We start from the raw sequence: 15,925 nt of genomic DNA on the forward strand, positions 1-15,925 counted from the left end.
TATTGTGAATCATTGTGTGAACATCATCTGATTATTCCTAGATTTATGTATCAAAACCTATATGAAGTTGTATTATTAGGGATTATATATTATGATTATTAAATATTAATCATGTTAAACCTGTTTATTCCTTGTGTCTGTCTGCCCCTGTAGTGACATCACCTACAGTATCCTGTTTGAGGCAGTGACCACTCTGTTGGTGCTGTTCTCCTATCAGCTATTCCATAAAGACATCCTCCGGGACGGATTAATCTACCAGCACATCATGAAGGGACGATGGTGAGAACACACACACACATTCTCCCACATATACATACATGCACACATAGACACGCGCACACACACGCACACGTTTGGGATAAACTTCTCCATAATAGCACATCAGAAAAGGGTTAGCAAGAATGTGTGCACAAAAAAAAACATTGTCCCGTTAACTCACACATGCCCTGCCAGCTGAGTCCTTTGCAATTTGTTGGCAGCCTTTCTGAAATCAAGCTCAGATCTTTTTGCATCCTGTCCAATGCAATCTGACTCCATCTGATCCAGGCTACCGTCCCTCCACCCAGACTCAGATAGAGTTTGCAAGAATCCTCTCTCTGCCGGCAGACATCCTCGTCATGTTCCAAAGAATGTTTTCACATTGCAAGATAAATAAATCCAGTCCAGAACAACCCCAGCCAAGGCCACTCAGTCTCCACTGTGTCCTTGTAATCTTTAATAACCTTGACTTCTTAAAAAAACAATATGGGGAACTGAGCCTATTGCTCATAAAGTTAATAATAGTAAACCTTATTTGTATTGCAGTTTTCATAAGCAGTGTTCCAGACAATGCTCATTCAAAGCTGTGAATTAAACAATACGCAAAATATCTAATTGAATGCTAATAAATATAAACAATAATCATGACCCTTTGGATGACTCAAAGACCCAATGTTTCTTATACAAGATACTTTGGCAAACTTTTTGCACATTGAGATAGTTGCTTTGTCACCAAACTTATTTTGGGGTCAAAGACAACTTCAGCTTTACTAATTGTGCATTTTAACATGGCGGTTGGAGGATGAAGTTCAGCGTTTCAGATGAATCATCACTAACCCAAAGAAAGACATACAAATATTTTACATCTGCGTGAGAGGTTAAAGGGCTTTCTTAAGTGGTTTTGGCTTTTACATGACAAATTACATGTACGTGACCAGGAAAGAGATACCTGGTAGATATCATAGATAATATGATCACACCTCTCTCTCCTGCCTCCACAGGAACACCTGTATTATGCCTTTGACACGAGAAAGCAGGAAAACGACACACACACACATGCACTCACATATTAAAATGCTCTGCTATCTCCCCTGCATCTTAATCCTATAACAGCATCAGAGAATGTGTTTGCCATTCACTCTGCCACAACACAGATATTAGATGGGATTAACAGAGTGTCACAGTAGAGATGAGGGAAAGATACTGTGCATAACACTAGCTGTGCTGATCGTCACATTAGTTTTTGCTCAGAAATGATCACGCTCTCTCTCTCTCTCTCTTTGTTTTTTTTCTTTACCACAATTGCCTAACTCTGAGCAATGATTACTTCTTTTTCCTCGGATTGCCTGTTGATGAAGTTTGAGTTTCTGTAGGTGGTGCACTTCTCTGTCTCTGTTTAGCCATGGTGGTGGTTGCTGCTCATGCTAACTAACCAGTTCTTCTGTTTATTCCAAACAATCTGCTGTTGATGCTGCTAGCCTACCTCATACCGGGTGTTGAAATAACAGCAAATGTAAATGTTTTCATGAACTGTGTGTTGGATGAGTTATTATTTTTGTGTTGTCAGTCACATGATGAAGATTTCTTATAGATTAAGATTATTTAAGGTTATTTAAAGGTTTGGATTGGATACGTTAAATATGAACCTAAGCAATTAAAGGACTATACCAATGGTTTTAAATAATTCTCCCATTTACAATTTACCCATATTTTACATAAGAATCATGCGGGGGTGTTAAAGACTTCACAACACAACATCAAAATCCCTCGATTCTCAAATTTGAATTTTTGGTTGAAACACCCAACTTATATGTTCTGCTTCTACACCTGGCAAAGTTGTCACGGTTCATAGACCACAGAACTGATACTTTGTTGTGTAAAGCATATGTTTCCCCAGGGCCTGTTTTCTGGTGGAGAGACCATCTCACTCCATCCACATTCAAGCAATTTTAGTTATTAAAACACAGCAGTGCTGCTGCTTTTAGGAAAACTACTTTATTACAGTGATGGAATACTGGTGTGAAGAAAATTGGAAGTCTCGGAAAGTAAATTTTCATATCACAGTGGAATGAATGGAAACTAACGCCCGGATGGAATGCAGGAACAGTGATATTGGAGCTCTAAAATACGCCTGTCGGCTGTGGGAAAAGATTAGCAGAAAAATGAAGCATACACATTTTGTAGATATTACACTAAACATGCAAAATCACTGGTGTAGGTGTAAGTTATGGTCTGCCGCTTTATGGTGTATAGAAGTTTGTGAAGTTTTGAGTGAATGGTATTACTGCACATTAACACTCGTATTTTGTCAGGAATAAGATGTAGAGGAATTTGAAGTCATTTGCTGTATATGTTCATAAGTATATGTGCTGTTGTCTTGCAAGTCCCCATGCCAGCAGGGCCATGAAAGTCTTTATGTTGGAGCAGTAGGTAGAAATGTGCATGCCAGTGTTTTCTGTGTCTTCACGTAGCACTGGTCCGACAGAGTCCGACTGCAAGCCTGCAGCTACTCTTCACAAACCCACCTTCTCTGTGTTTATGTTCTAGCGACACAAACATTCAACTATAAACCATTGTTATTTTTCATCCAATTAGTTTGCCATTTCAGCATGGCTTCAATTGCACACCGTAATTGTAAGAATCAGGGCTACCTCTGAGCTAAAGTTTTTAGTTGTTGTGATGCTTTAAAAGTGTCATCAGGCGAAAAGACGACCAACAGATCCAAAATGCAAGTGTTAAATTCTGTATAATGATTAGCTATAACACATTAGAAGCTGTGTTTTCAAATCTCTCTCTCTCTCTCTCTCACTTTGTCTTTCTGTCAGTCTGTCATTGACCAGTCGCCTGGTGAAGACCCTGCTCTACAACTTCATCAGACAGGAAAAATGTCCACCTCCTGCTACACACATCTTTGAACCACAGGCTGAGGGAGGTGGCCTGCTTTATGGCCTGGCATCAGGAGTGGCAAGTACGAATACACACACACATGCACACAGACACACACTCACACACACAGCAACTGTTGAATCATCTGTCTGTAATATTTCTGTCTCATTACAAATTAGATTGTCTCGCAGATTACCTTTTTTCTGATCTAGAGGATATTGTTGTTTCATTCAAAGGAGTAATAACAATGTGACGGGAAGTGAAACCAGAGGATACCTTCTTTTTATTAGTATCTAAGAATTACTCATATGTTTAATGACATGAGTCATTACATTCATTGAAGGACTGGCTCAGAGGATGTACAAGAGAGTCTTTCCCTCTGACTCGCTTCCGTGAGAAGGGAAAAAAGCCAAATCCAAACAACCGGAGAAGCAGATTCAGTCTATCCCTGTAAATAGCTCAAGTAGATAAATAAGAAACTACCATTGGCCTCCAAATACAGAAAAAGACAAGGTGGTAAAGACGTCACCACCAAATTATCAGACCTCATATCTAACTCAATACTGATGTCAGTATCTTCTCTAATTCTGAATGACCTTTCTGTGCTCCAAATTCCTAAATTTTATAAATGGATAGTGTTGGCAGGTCTAACGGCTGCAAAAAAAAGTAATTGCAGGTGCGCCACACAGTCTAATGGTGAAACAGTCACATTTCTGGACGTTGTTTATCTCAAGCTTTCTGCGGCTCAAATCATCAGTGGCTATCAGCAGCTGTAATAAAAAATATTTTGTAATGAATTATCCACCTGTAGTCTGGTCTCGAATGGAAGGGTGGAAATATGCACATTGCATGTTTCAGTTTCAATAATAACATTGATCAAACAAGAAAAAGACAAGGTGACAAAACTCCTTTGTTTAATTTAGTCTTTCTGTCGCCTGGTAAAAATGTGGCCTAAGTGCACAATATGTCTGTGTCACGTATGCCAAAACTGAGCAGGAATTGCAGATGTTTTCAGTGAAACACCAGTGACTCTATCAGCAATGAAGATGAAATATCAAAACATTTGTCTCTAGTGGTGAAAATGTGCTCGATGGAAGACAATAATTATGTTAGCATCTTGATGAGTAATATCGAAACATTTGTCTCACTGATAACTTACACAAGAGATTTAATGAAAGTCACCAGCAGATATTTTGTGTCTTTTTCATGGCTTTGGGTCGAGTGCCAGTTCCAGCTTTTCTCTCTCGTTGGAGCCAAACAGTAAGAAATGTAATTAGTCAGAGAGATGAAAGTGAGAGCCGCGCTGACAACCATGCCAGCGCAGATCAAAATGATGACTCGGAACATGAACATAGAGAGGGTGTGCGTGTATGTGTGTGTGTGTCTTAGTGTGGGTATGTGCTGTTTGTGTGTGAGTGCGTGCTGCATGTTTGCTTGAGTGTGAGAATGGGAATGCTCCCATGGGTTTTCCCCGCAGATAAATGGCCTTTGTCGCTTGTTGGTGGCAGATTACTATCAGTGAGCCATCAGCATTCACCCAGCCTGTCTGTCTGTGGCCAGTGATCAGGGCTATGAGTAATGGTACCCTGTCCTGTTCTGTAATCCCCTAGAGCCTGTCTGTCTGCAGCCACCTCCCTTATACACACACATACGCACACACAGACAAAGACACACGCACTCAGAGCTCAAACACGACGCTCGTTTTCTTTCTCTGTCTCCCTCGCATACACACGCATTCACAAGGGATTGACCAGGCGCACACACTTCACTTGAATGAGTGTGCATGCATGAGTATTGTTCAGCAGTGGCAGGGCTTGCTGGTCGACCGTCTCAAGCAGAGTTTACCGCGACAATCATTGGTCTCTCGTCGCTTGGAACAAGTGTTCGTAGTTAAGTCCATAAATCCACATGTGGTGCTATCGACTAGGCTGGACACTCGTAGGACTTACTGCACATTCCTTCACTCTTATTGAGATGTCACTGGTTCTCACGTTAGTAGCTTGTGTAATCTGTATGACATGCCAACTGTAACTCATCTTGTCCACGCACACGCACACACACAAACACAGATGGCTGGATTTTCCCCAGAACGAACACAAGCCAGATGACAAAAGCAGAGCAGCGCTCGGTTTCCGTCGCCATTTTAATGTCTTGGGGATAGGATGTCTGTCCCTCTCTCTTTTGCACACACTGCCGTCTGAGTCTGAGTGAGCGTCTGCAGGGGGGATTATCACCCCGGCTGGCAACTCTGAGCCTATTGGCATGATCTCTTCTCTCCTCTCCTCTCCCCCCCTCTCGTCTCCTCTTGTCTCCTCTCTTCTCCTCTCCTCTCCTCTCCCTTGTCATCCTTGTTTTGATAGCAAAGGTGTGTGTATGTGTGGCTGTCACCCAACAATGACAAAGACAGTGATGCCCATTTTCTGCCTAAGAGAGAGAAAAAACCAAACTAGTTACCAAATTAAGGTAGATGTCTCTCTCTGTCCTCTTCTCTCTTTCTCTTGCTCTGTCTGTGTTCCTCCCTCACACACATACAGACACACAATATTAGCAGAGTTGTCCGTCTCCCTACAAGGGAGACACACATAAAGATAATCCCTTTACAGTGCTTATATCGCACATTGCTGGCATAGTAGGACTTATATGGACTGTAGTTCTCTTACAGGCGAGAAGCAGAGACCCACTGTCCACACTTAAGAATTAGCTGGCCATGGCACCACACAAACTCAATACGCACATTCATGTATGCTGGCTCCTAATGAGTGTAGCACAGTTACCAGAAAATGGCATGAGAAGAACATATTTGCTGGTTTTCACAGTGGGAAGAACAACTGGGACTTGGCTGTTAAGGTCAGGGTAGAATTTGGATTACATTTTGCGTTCCAGTTCTTGTTATGATTGTAATGGTGAGATTATAACCGAGAGTCTGTGGAATGTTCTCACAAGTGTAGAAGTACCAACGGCAGTGTGTATGTTAGTAGGGATGCTTGAGCTTTGAGCACACATTTCGATTTGTTTGAGATTATCAGAAGAGTTTGTTTATTTAATGTCTGTGCTGCGTGTTTCCCCTTGTGAATATTTGGATAATTACCACAACAGGCTCGTGCTCTGTGTGTGTGTGTGTGTGTGTGTGTGTGTGTGTGTGTGTGTGTGTGTGGTTTTGGATCTGCACATATGCATGCTTAGCCAAGACAACAGTTTGAAGCTGTTATATTTCATTTGCAGCTCTGGTAACAAGGGAGCAGCATATGTCTGTCACCATTCACATCTGCCTGCAGCCCAAATTCTCTGCCTGGCTCGAGGTGTTCGCTCACAACTTTGCCGTTAAACTTTGAGGAGAAATCCCTCCCTACCTCAGCTTCCTCTGCAAGCACTGAAACTGATGAATGTGATTCGGCAGTCCTCGGTTCACTGAGCCATACATGTCTCGTGATCCATCAACTAATTATTTTTTTGTTTGTTTGTTTGTCACCACAGTTCTTGCATTATTTATTATTTAATTTTTTTTTTTTTTTTGAAAGATGACTGTTCATAATGAAGAACATTCAATGCACTGCTTTTCTTTAGTAATTACTTCAGGCCTTGTAACTGACTGAATTGTTGGTGTATGTTTAAATTAAAAAGAACAAACTTTGAATTCTCAGTCTGTTCAGGTTTTTTTTTTCAAGACTGTGATACAAATTGGAACATGGACTAAAATCTAGGTTCTAATTTAACTATGAACATGGCTGTTAGACCCCTGCTCTACATGCTGCTCTTCCTGCCAGTTAAAATGTTTTGATGCTTAGGTGAATGCTATGAAGTGGCACAGGTAAAAAGTATCTGAAACATCTGAAATTCTTCCGTGTGTTATCCTATTCCAAGTAATGTTATCCCACTCTGGAGGGAGAGGTGAATCATTGTTTTACCTTGGTAAGCTCGGCCAACTCTTCTTGGGTATTAAACTAAGTATTTTATTCAGCATTATTTTCTGTCTGGGATTGCTGATTTATTGCCAAAACATTGCTGTTTGTCTTTTTAGAAGGTAATCGTTGTCATATGCATTTCTAATAAGTTTTTTTTTAAGGAATTTTCTTAATTCCAATTTCCTACTTCATGCTTCCTTTCTGCAATCAAGTAATCATCATCTTCAGTGTATCTACTACTCATTCAGACATCATGCAACCTCAGATCAGATAGTTTTAGCCTGTGGCTGTACCCATAATGTGAATGGTATATTTCATGGAGTGATCCCCTGTGGTATTGAGTTATTGTTTTGCATTCACAGTATGTGGTGTTGAAGCACGGTGCAGCTGCAGACACGACCCTCTGAGGTTATCACTGTCTAACCCAGCGCAGGCTGCTGAATGACTCATTATCTGATGATGCGCACAGACACGAATGTGTGTATGGACTCAACCAAATGAAAGCCACGAGAACAGTTTGCAAGGTGCTCATGTTCACACTGTACTGTATGTTTTCCCAGGAGGCCTTTGTGCTATGTGTATTCCATATATGCATTAATTGAGCTAATCTGTTTGGATATGGAGATTGACATTTCGTCAGCTATTGTTCTCTGCAGTAGTTTGTGTGTCTGTCACGATGGTGATCATTATGTAAGACTACATCAGAGCCTTCTGTCCTAGTTCCCACGCAGGATATTATGCTATAGTCCTGGCTTTGCTTATCATGAAAGGCTCATCCTTTGTTCCAGAGACTTTCATTATGACAGTGATTATTCTTGGACTCATTTTCCAAATGTTTCTAATAAACAGGAATATATTACAAAATTAGATAGATAATATGTAGATAAAATGTAAATATTGAAAGAGAGTATTTACAGATCACAGAGAAATGGAAGATGACTCTTAACATTTTAGGAATGTGAGCTTATTTGCAATGGATTACTTGACTTTCTGGGTGTAGATGTGTAACGTGTCTTGTAGTACAAAGGCGTTACTGCCCCCCCCTCCTCAGTTTGAGGCCCAGACTCTTATTTCAGGGTGCTGGCCTCTGTGTCCGCGCATGACCTCTCCTTTTCTCTTCCTCCCTTTCCCCTTCCCCTTCCTCCTCCTGTTCTCCTCCTCTTTTTCCACTGGGCGGCTGGCCAGGCCCTGAGCAGCCTAAGTAGTATAGCATTATTGGGTTTATGTGGTGGGCAGGCAGACAGGCACAGGGAACCAAGCCAGACACATAGCACCCACTAAAGTAAAGTAGCGCCGCGTATGTGTGTGTGCGCGTGCATGTGTGTGCGTGCAGGAAACGTGGCTGCCAGACTGGGCTCTCTCACACTGTTGGTCTAGCCGCTTTGGTGCCAGTGATAAGATGAGCAGGGCTCAGTCACAACAGGCCTCTTTCTCCCTGTCTCTCTCTCTGTCTCACCCTGTCTCTCTCTCTGTCTCTCTCTCAACTCTTTTCAAATGTCAAGGGTGAACCTGGAACTTTCCTTAACCTGGGACTTACCAGTACCTGGGAAGTTCAGGCTCTGCCTTTTGTTTCCTTTGCCACTGCATGGAGAACCAACTGTGGAGGGTAGGAGGTGCTCCAAGGTTAATGTTTTTGTAGTCTTACTTTGGTTTCCCCATTAATTGGTTGTGCCCTGGATGCCCAGTTCTCCCAAATGCAGTGAATTTTTTAAATACTTTTTTTCATTTCTAACCACTGATCTATAATATTTATAATAAAATCTGAGTTGAAATCCTGCTGAATACTGTAAAACTAATACTATAAAATTAAAAGCTGAATCAACATCAAAACAGACATGAAGCATCAGGATATTTAACTAACCTGTTTTAACCCCAGCTTGTTGAAAGATCAGCCGCTTTCTACAGCATTTTTCTCCCGCAAGCAGCTGGCTGCTCTCCCCTGTACTGCCTGCGGGAGAAAAGCAGTCTCCTCCGGCCGCTGCTTCTGCAGTAGCCACTGTGAGGAGACTGTTTTTCCAGACCAGTGGCGGCACTCCGACGTTACCGGTATGTTGTTTTTTAATATGTGCACATGATGCATTCAGGATGGTTACTTTATTCTCCCCAAAGACTTGTACCTGTTAGTGCAACTTGCAGTAAGCACTGTTTTGCTGTTTCTGTTTTTCGCTGGCTGCTTTGTGCTCTAGTCCTCAAGTGTTGTCAGGTCACTGTTTGGACCAATCAAGACGATAACCCTGCTAGCTCCTCGTCTTCAATGTTCCTGGTACTCGGTATCGCCTCCTGAGCAGGGACTAAATCAGGGTCCAGGAACTTAACCTGAAACCTTGTCGTTGCCAATGAAGATACTTTCAGAACCTGTGAAATAGCCTACATGGCACAGTGTGCCTCGGTAAATTTTTGCAGTTGACAAGAGTCATCTCTGCTTGAGCAGCAGAAGGGAAGAGCAGTATCGTGTACGAAATAAAGACAGAGTCATAGAGAAACTCACAAGTGCTCTTGGGTTTTTCTTGTCATTGTGGATGCACTTTGTTTTTTATTGTTTGGCTCAGACTTAAACAGTTTCTCTCCCTTCCTTACTGGACTCACTGGCACACACATGCACATACACTCACATAGAGAATTGCACTAGTTCTATACGAGTTATCAGTGATTGTAGGCAAACCAACACATAAACGATTGACAGTGGCCATCACTGCAGTGTAGAAGTCACACATTTTTGTTCTTACACTTACTTAACCAAACACAGCACAGGCACGACATTTTGGGATATAACCTCCCATTTTTCCTTAGTAGGAGGTTATTTAGATACAGTAGATATGGGCGCATTGGACTGTGTGCATGAAGTACGTGTCCCCATGTCTGGGAGTAATGTCATGTAGAAATTCTGATTTAGAAAAAGTAAACTTTACAGAATTGCGTGCATGTGTGTGTGTGTGTGTGTGTGTGTGTGTGTGTGTGTGTCATACTTGGATGGATTACAATTACCGGACCACCATACTCTTGGAGGCTGAAATGCGTTACGTTTCTGCTGTACTTAGAGAATTGCCCTACTATTTCATCTTTTGCCACTAGATGGCAGCAAAATCTACTTGACCTCTGCTTTAGCTCAGTAGTCTAGCTTGATCAGTGTTGAACTGCAGAGCCCTTAGAGCTTCTTTCTACTGGTTCCTGCCATCTGAGTGGCAAGAGATGTGGGAGCTCCAGACGTGTTCATGTACACTGGTGTTTATGCGTCTTGCACTTGTGACGACTGCACTCCTGAAAGCTTCAGAACTTTAATGGTGTGCAGAAAAATTCAGCACTTCACATCACCTAGAAAGAAAAATTAACATAACTGGAAATGGCTAGTAATTCTGGTTCCTCTTTGCACAGTCGGCACTGTAACAGTATCCACATTTTTTTTTTTTTAAATTTGAAGTATTGTGCAACCTCACACGGGAGTTTGTGTTCAGTTGTTTTTGTAGCAGGCGATTTTTACTGTGTACAGTCTGTTGCATCCATTTCTGTGTGAGGCATAGATCAATTTTAATAAAATCAATTCATTACTTTCTAAAGAGGTTGTCATCAGCACCATGCGTTCTCTTTGTATCCTATATCCTATACAGATTTCCTGACATATTTTGTACTGTATTAGAGCAGTGCAGTTCACAGGTCAGTCTTGACTCTGTCCGCTCTCATTGTGTAAGAGAAGAGAGAAGAGACAATATTATCGTATGTATTACAGCTAAACAAGATTAAGATTAAATCAATGCATTGGGAGACATTTACATAAACTGAAATTTGAAAAATTACACTCAATGAAATCACTGAAGCTGAATGAACCTTTGACTTTACTATGAATGCAATGAATATTAACCAATCTTCTGTCTAAAACTCACAACGTTGTAAGAACACTCTGCCATGACTTAATGCCCTCTTACTCAACAGAAGTCACATTTCAAAATAAAATGACATAATACTTGATAACCATGGTGTTGCGTTTGTCTGTCTGTGTTCATGTATGCATGTTTATGTGCGTATACATGTGTGCCTGTGTTTACATGTATGTTTGTCCATGTGTTTGTGTGTGTGTGTGTCTCCAGGTGGTCTGTGGACTGTCTTCACGTTAGGTGGAGCTGGCAGCAAGACAGGACTAGACCAGGAACAGAACCCCTTACCTTTGTCTAATCAGAGCCTTTTGCTACTGCTAGTCCTGGCCAATCTGACAGACGGGCCCGACTGGCCTAACCCCTACCGCCAGGCTGTTACATGTTTCAGAAACACACAAGGTAAGGTCATGCATGATACTGTATATTCTGCATTCTGCCCACAAGACAATTTGTAATAAGTATGTACTGTGCCATGATGTAATCAAATACAAATATGCTAATAATCATGATAATACTTGTTTCTACCCATGAAGACACGTCGTCGCTGCCCGTGGAGCAGCCCCACACTTTCCAGATCAACTTCAACAGTCTTTACACAGCTCTGTGTGAACAGCAGCGCTCTGACCAGGCCACACTGTTGTTGTACACCTTGCTTCACCAGAACACCAACATGAGGACGTACGTGCTCTCCAGGACTGACATGGATAATTTGGTGGGTTGGATATTATGTAAGACCATACACATGTATACACATGTTGCCTGGCACGTTGCCTGAGTCAGTGCCCTGCTTCACTAAATTTTTCCTGTTTGCATCTGATATTTTCTGTTTCTTGCGTGTTTGTTTGTTGATTTTGTTGGTTCATGCTAAAAGAGAGAGCAATGTTCAAGCCGAATTTGACTGTGATTGGGTTGCCTATTAGCATTCAGAAAATTTGGCTTTTGCACAGTATCTGGTCCTTTGTTATTCGTGTTTGTGTGCCAAAGAAATCGTCTCTGCAAGGACCAGGTGGGGTAATGCCAGTTGTTCCCAACATCAGAGTGGCACTAGCGAGGCATTTGGTGAATGATAATTGCCCCTTCGTATGTGCCAGAATGGTACCACATGAAATAAAGATGATGCTTTCATAAGGGTGGTGCATGACCACACAAATGAGATTGCTTGTCAGTATAACACAAAAAATATAACATCTCTTTGTATAACCATCCATTTAAACTTATTAGAGTCTATTATACTCAGTAGTGAGCACCATTGCTAGAGGACACAGATGTGATTTCAGATTTGAGTGTGTGGATGCAGCCAAACTACTGTATATCAGTGTAGCTTTTGTATCAGATTTGAAAAAGAAACCTGCGTCTAAAAGAGATGCAACAGAAAAGCGCTGCAAACACTGTGATTGATTATTGATTGCCTCAGTAGCTGTTCCAGAACACAGTCTTAACTGTCAAAGTGAGTCTGTTATCAGTGGGTATTCCTACTTCAGTATCACCATCAGCGATGCTAGATTTAGGCTTTCATGTTGTCACCCGGTTAATGGATCTACTTGAATTTCTGCTGCACCACCACAAAACCATGTAAAAAGCTAATACAACACATTGAGCTCCATGGCTTGCCTCGGTAGCTATCATGGTGTTCAGTGCTGGCCATGCTCCTGTTTTCACCGAAACAACATGATTCTGCGAAGTAGTCTTTGAATCATTGTTGCCATCTAATGATCACCATTACCTTTTTTTCCCTGTGTGCACCAGAATGTAACATTAAGGTTCTCAAAACAAACTCTCTTAACTGACCTCAGCCTGCAGTGTTGTAACATCTAGCTTCCCCCTTTTTTACCTGGCCTTCCATGAGAGGGTTACAAGGTGAGGCAACTATGAAAGTAAGCCTATCTTGATTCACGTACACATGCAGTGGTGTGACTACCAGATTAGGTTTTTCACCAAAGCCCATTGGCAAGACACCGAAAGTATGCTTTCCCTGAGTAAAAACTTTTTAAACCATAATTTATTCACACTGTTACCGATGCCTTTCCCACAAATTGAAGAGTCCAGTCAAAATGCCAAAACATCCACACTTTCTGATCACACCACTCCAAAAAGAGGACCCACCCGACTTGCAAAGTAACTAATGTAAAGCAGGCATTGCTAACAAGCGAAACTGGGGAATGCCAAGTGTAAATGTTGGCACATTGAGGGCTGAGGCCAAGCTTGGGTAGAGTACTCTGGTCCCCATTATTAAATAGCCTCCAGTGACTGTCTTGCTCCTCAAGGAAACGCAATGCCTAATAGTCTATTAGGCAGTCTGATATTCTCTAATAAACCTAAATATTCTGTACATTTGCATCATCAAGTGTCTAGTGTATCACTAGCCAGTGATATGTACAGACAAATACACACAGTAGTGGATCCACTCAGATGTAAGGGTTTCTTTATACGTGTTGTAACAAGGACTATTTAAATTTTATTTCTTAATCAACATGCACACAAATGCTCAGTCTTCGCTCCTCCCCACCTCCTGACCCCCTAGGTGATGCCCATCCTCGAGATCCTTTACCATGTAGAGGAGAGAAATTCTCACCATGTCTACATGGCCCTTATCATTCTTCTCATACTCACAGAGGATGATGCCTTCAATCGCTCCATCCATGAGGTGGTGAGTAGACGCACACACTTAACACACACACATTTAACATCTCCACTCTTGCCACAGCAACCCTCCATTACCTGTAATTGCTGGGATAACAGTAGGTCGCTCTTCTCCCTCTCTAGGTATTGAAGAACATCTCGTGGTACACAGAGAGATCGTTGACAGAGATCTCACTTGGCAGTCTGCTCATCCTGGTGGTCATCCGCACCATCCAATTCAACATGACCCGAACACGGGTGAGATGCACACATACACACTTCAAGCTCACACACACTGACACCCTTAGTCTACTTGTAAAGCCAACCAGCTGTGCATACCAAAATTCATCAAAAATACATGCCTTTATATGCTCAAGTGCACTTGTTGTGTTGGAATTGTGAAATTGGAGATGAAATTGAATAGTTTCTAATCAGGAAAAATAATATTGAAATAATAAAAATAGAATTGCAGTATAATAATATAATTATTGTGTGTGTGTGTGTGTGTGTGTGTGTGTGTGTGTGTGTGTGTGTGGTGTGTGTGTGTGTGTGTGTGTGTGTGTGTGTGTGTGTGTGTGTGTGTGTGTGTGTGTGTGTGTGTGTGTGTGTGTGTGTGTGTGTGTGTGTGTGTGTGTGTGTGCACGTGCGTGTGTGTCTGTACATTTCCTCTGCAGGATAAGTACCTCCACACAAACTGTCTGGCTGCACTTGCCAACATGTCAGCCCAGTTCCGCTGTCTTCACCAGTACGCTGCCCAGCGCATCATCAGGTGGGAACATAGATGTACAAATGGATAAATGTCTAGAGTGACACAGTAGGGCTACACAGTTAGGGCAAAAATTAAACTGAATAAATAAGACTGAATTAATAAATAAAAATAAGACCACTTCAGCCATGTTAAACCCTGTAATGCAGCACCACCTCTTAGTGTACACTGAATAAGAGTTTGTGCTCTGTATTGGGACTGGCTTCAGGGCTAGGAGTGACCTCAGTTGGACCGCAGTTAGGTGGGTGAGTGAGGAGGACTCTGAGAGGCAGGTCCTGGTATGCTGGGAAACAAAGAACATTGTGTCATGGGGTAGTAATAAAAATGAAATAACGTAAGATATCAGTTACCAAACATATTGCATAATTAATCCAGCAACTAATAAAGCCATCAAATAGCTTATGAACTTAAATGTGTTGACATTTTCAGGAAAGCATGACTTGAACAATTGAGCAAACACTGCATTAAGTAACTTAACATAATTAAATCATGTCAAACAATGCAGGCCTCTCAGGCTCATTGGATGTTTTGGCGACTGAATAGTTTTGTTCCTTGGGTGTGGACATTGCAGTGCATCTCTCTACCAGTTAAAATTGCCTCTATGGAGACATTTATTGTCGCGGAACAGTTCTAAATATTGCACTCCACTGATAAGTTATTTCATTTCCTCATGTTGTTAGTTTCACACACACAGAGGTTTCTTCACAGGTAAAGATAGAAGGACAATGATCATGTACTGCACTATGGCAACTTCTGCATTTTGGGTTTTATGCACATAAACTATAAAAGAAGGAAGTAGCAGCCTGAAAATGAGAAACAGCTTGCTGGTTTGTATCCCAAGAGCAGCTGTGAATATTTAAGTATGTTAAATGAATGAGTAATTCCCTTAAACTGGCCATTTCCCATAGGATTTTTAAAAAGTTGTCGTGGCCGTGTTCACACAACTTTAGTTTGTGGGCCATGTGAACACGATCAGTGTACCTCTGTAGAGACCAATATTATGTCCTGTGTGGAAGGTTTTAGCATGAGGACACAGATAACACTGGGAGGATGTCGTCCACACACACACACACACACACACAAACACGCACGTACGCTCACAAAGTACTGTGGATGCAGTACTTCCTGCTTAAATAAAGGTTAATAAATAAATAAACTCAAAAATAAACTAATAACATAGTAAAGAAAGGGTTCCTATCCTGTTGATGAACTTTCTTGCACAAGGATTGTCTTATCTCTGTCCCTCTCTCTCCTTCTGTTTCTCTGGTGTTTTGAGTCCAAGGGGAACGCCGTTTGTGAATGCGTACGTGTCCATCCTGTAGTGAAGTAACTGACTCCATGCCTGATGATGATGATGATTATGATGGTGATTATTATGGACTGGACTTGGCTAAACCGTCTGGCTTGATAAAGGGAATTTCCTGTCAGGAATTTCCAAATGTCAGCCAGTCAGTGCTGAGCCCTGCTCCTTAAAGGCCTCTTAAAGAGGATCACGGCTGCAGCCATTTATTTACTGGCAGCACGAGGTCAAAATGTCTCCACCCGACTGCTTTCCTTCCTATTTTCTATTCATCCTCAGAGTGGGAATCATTTTCAGTTTAGGAGTGTCTTACTTCAGATTAGCC

General features: G+C 41.7%; 1 protein-coding gene across 1 annotated transcript in view; it reads left to right on the forward strand.

The window, feature by feature from the left end:
• The window catches only part of dym (dymeclin), a 57,482-nt gene that overhangs the window by 11,761 nt on the left and 29,796 nt on the right, over nt 1–15,925 (forward strand). Inside the window, exons 7-13 of the mRNA XM_030065462.1 lie at nt 154–279; nt 3,084–3,226; nt 11,129–11,314; nt 11,449–11,627; nt 13,437–13,562; nt 13,679–13,792; nt 14,209–14,303. Of these exons, the coding sequence (XP_029921322.1) occupies nt 154–279; nt 3,084–3,226; nt 11,129–11,314; nt 11,449–11,627; nt 13,437–13,562; nt 13,679–13,792; nt 14,209–14,303 (969 nt within the window). The remainder of the gene's footprint in view (nt 1–153; nt 280–3,083; nt 3,227–11,128; nt 11,315–11,448; nt 11,628–13,436; nt 13,563–13,678; nt 13,793–14,208; nt 14,304–15,925) is intronic.

This window comes from Myripristis murdjan, chromosome 12, assembly GCF_902150065.1.
Source record: "Myripristis murdjan chromosome 12, fMyrMur1.1, whole genome shotgun sequence".
In the NCBI taxonomy this organism is placed as follows: Eukaryota; Metazoa; Chordata; class Actinopteri; order Holocentriformes; family Holocentridae; genus Myripristis; species Myripristis murdjan.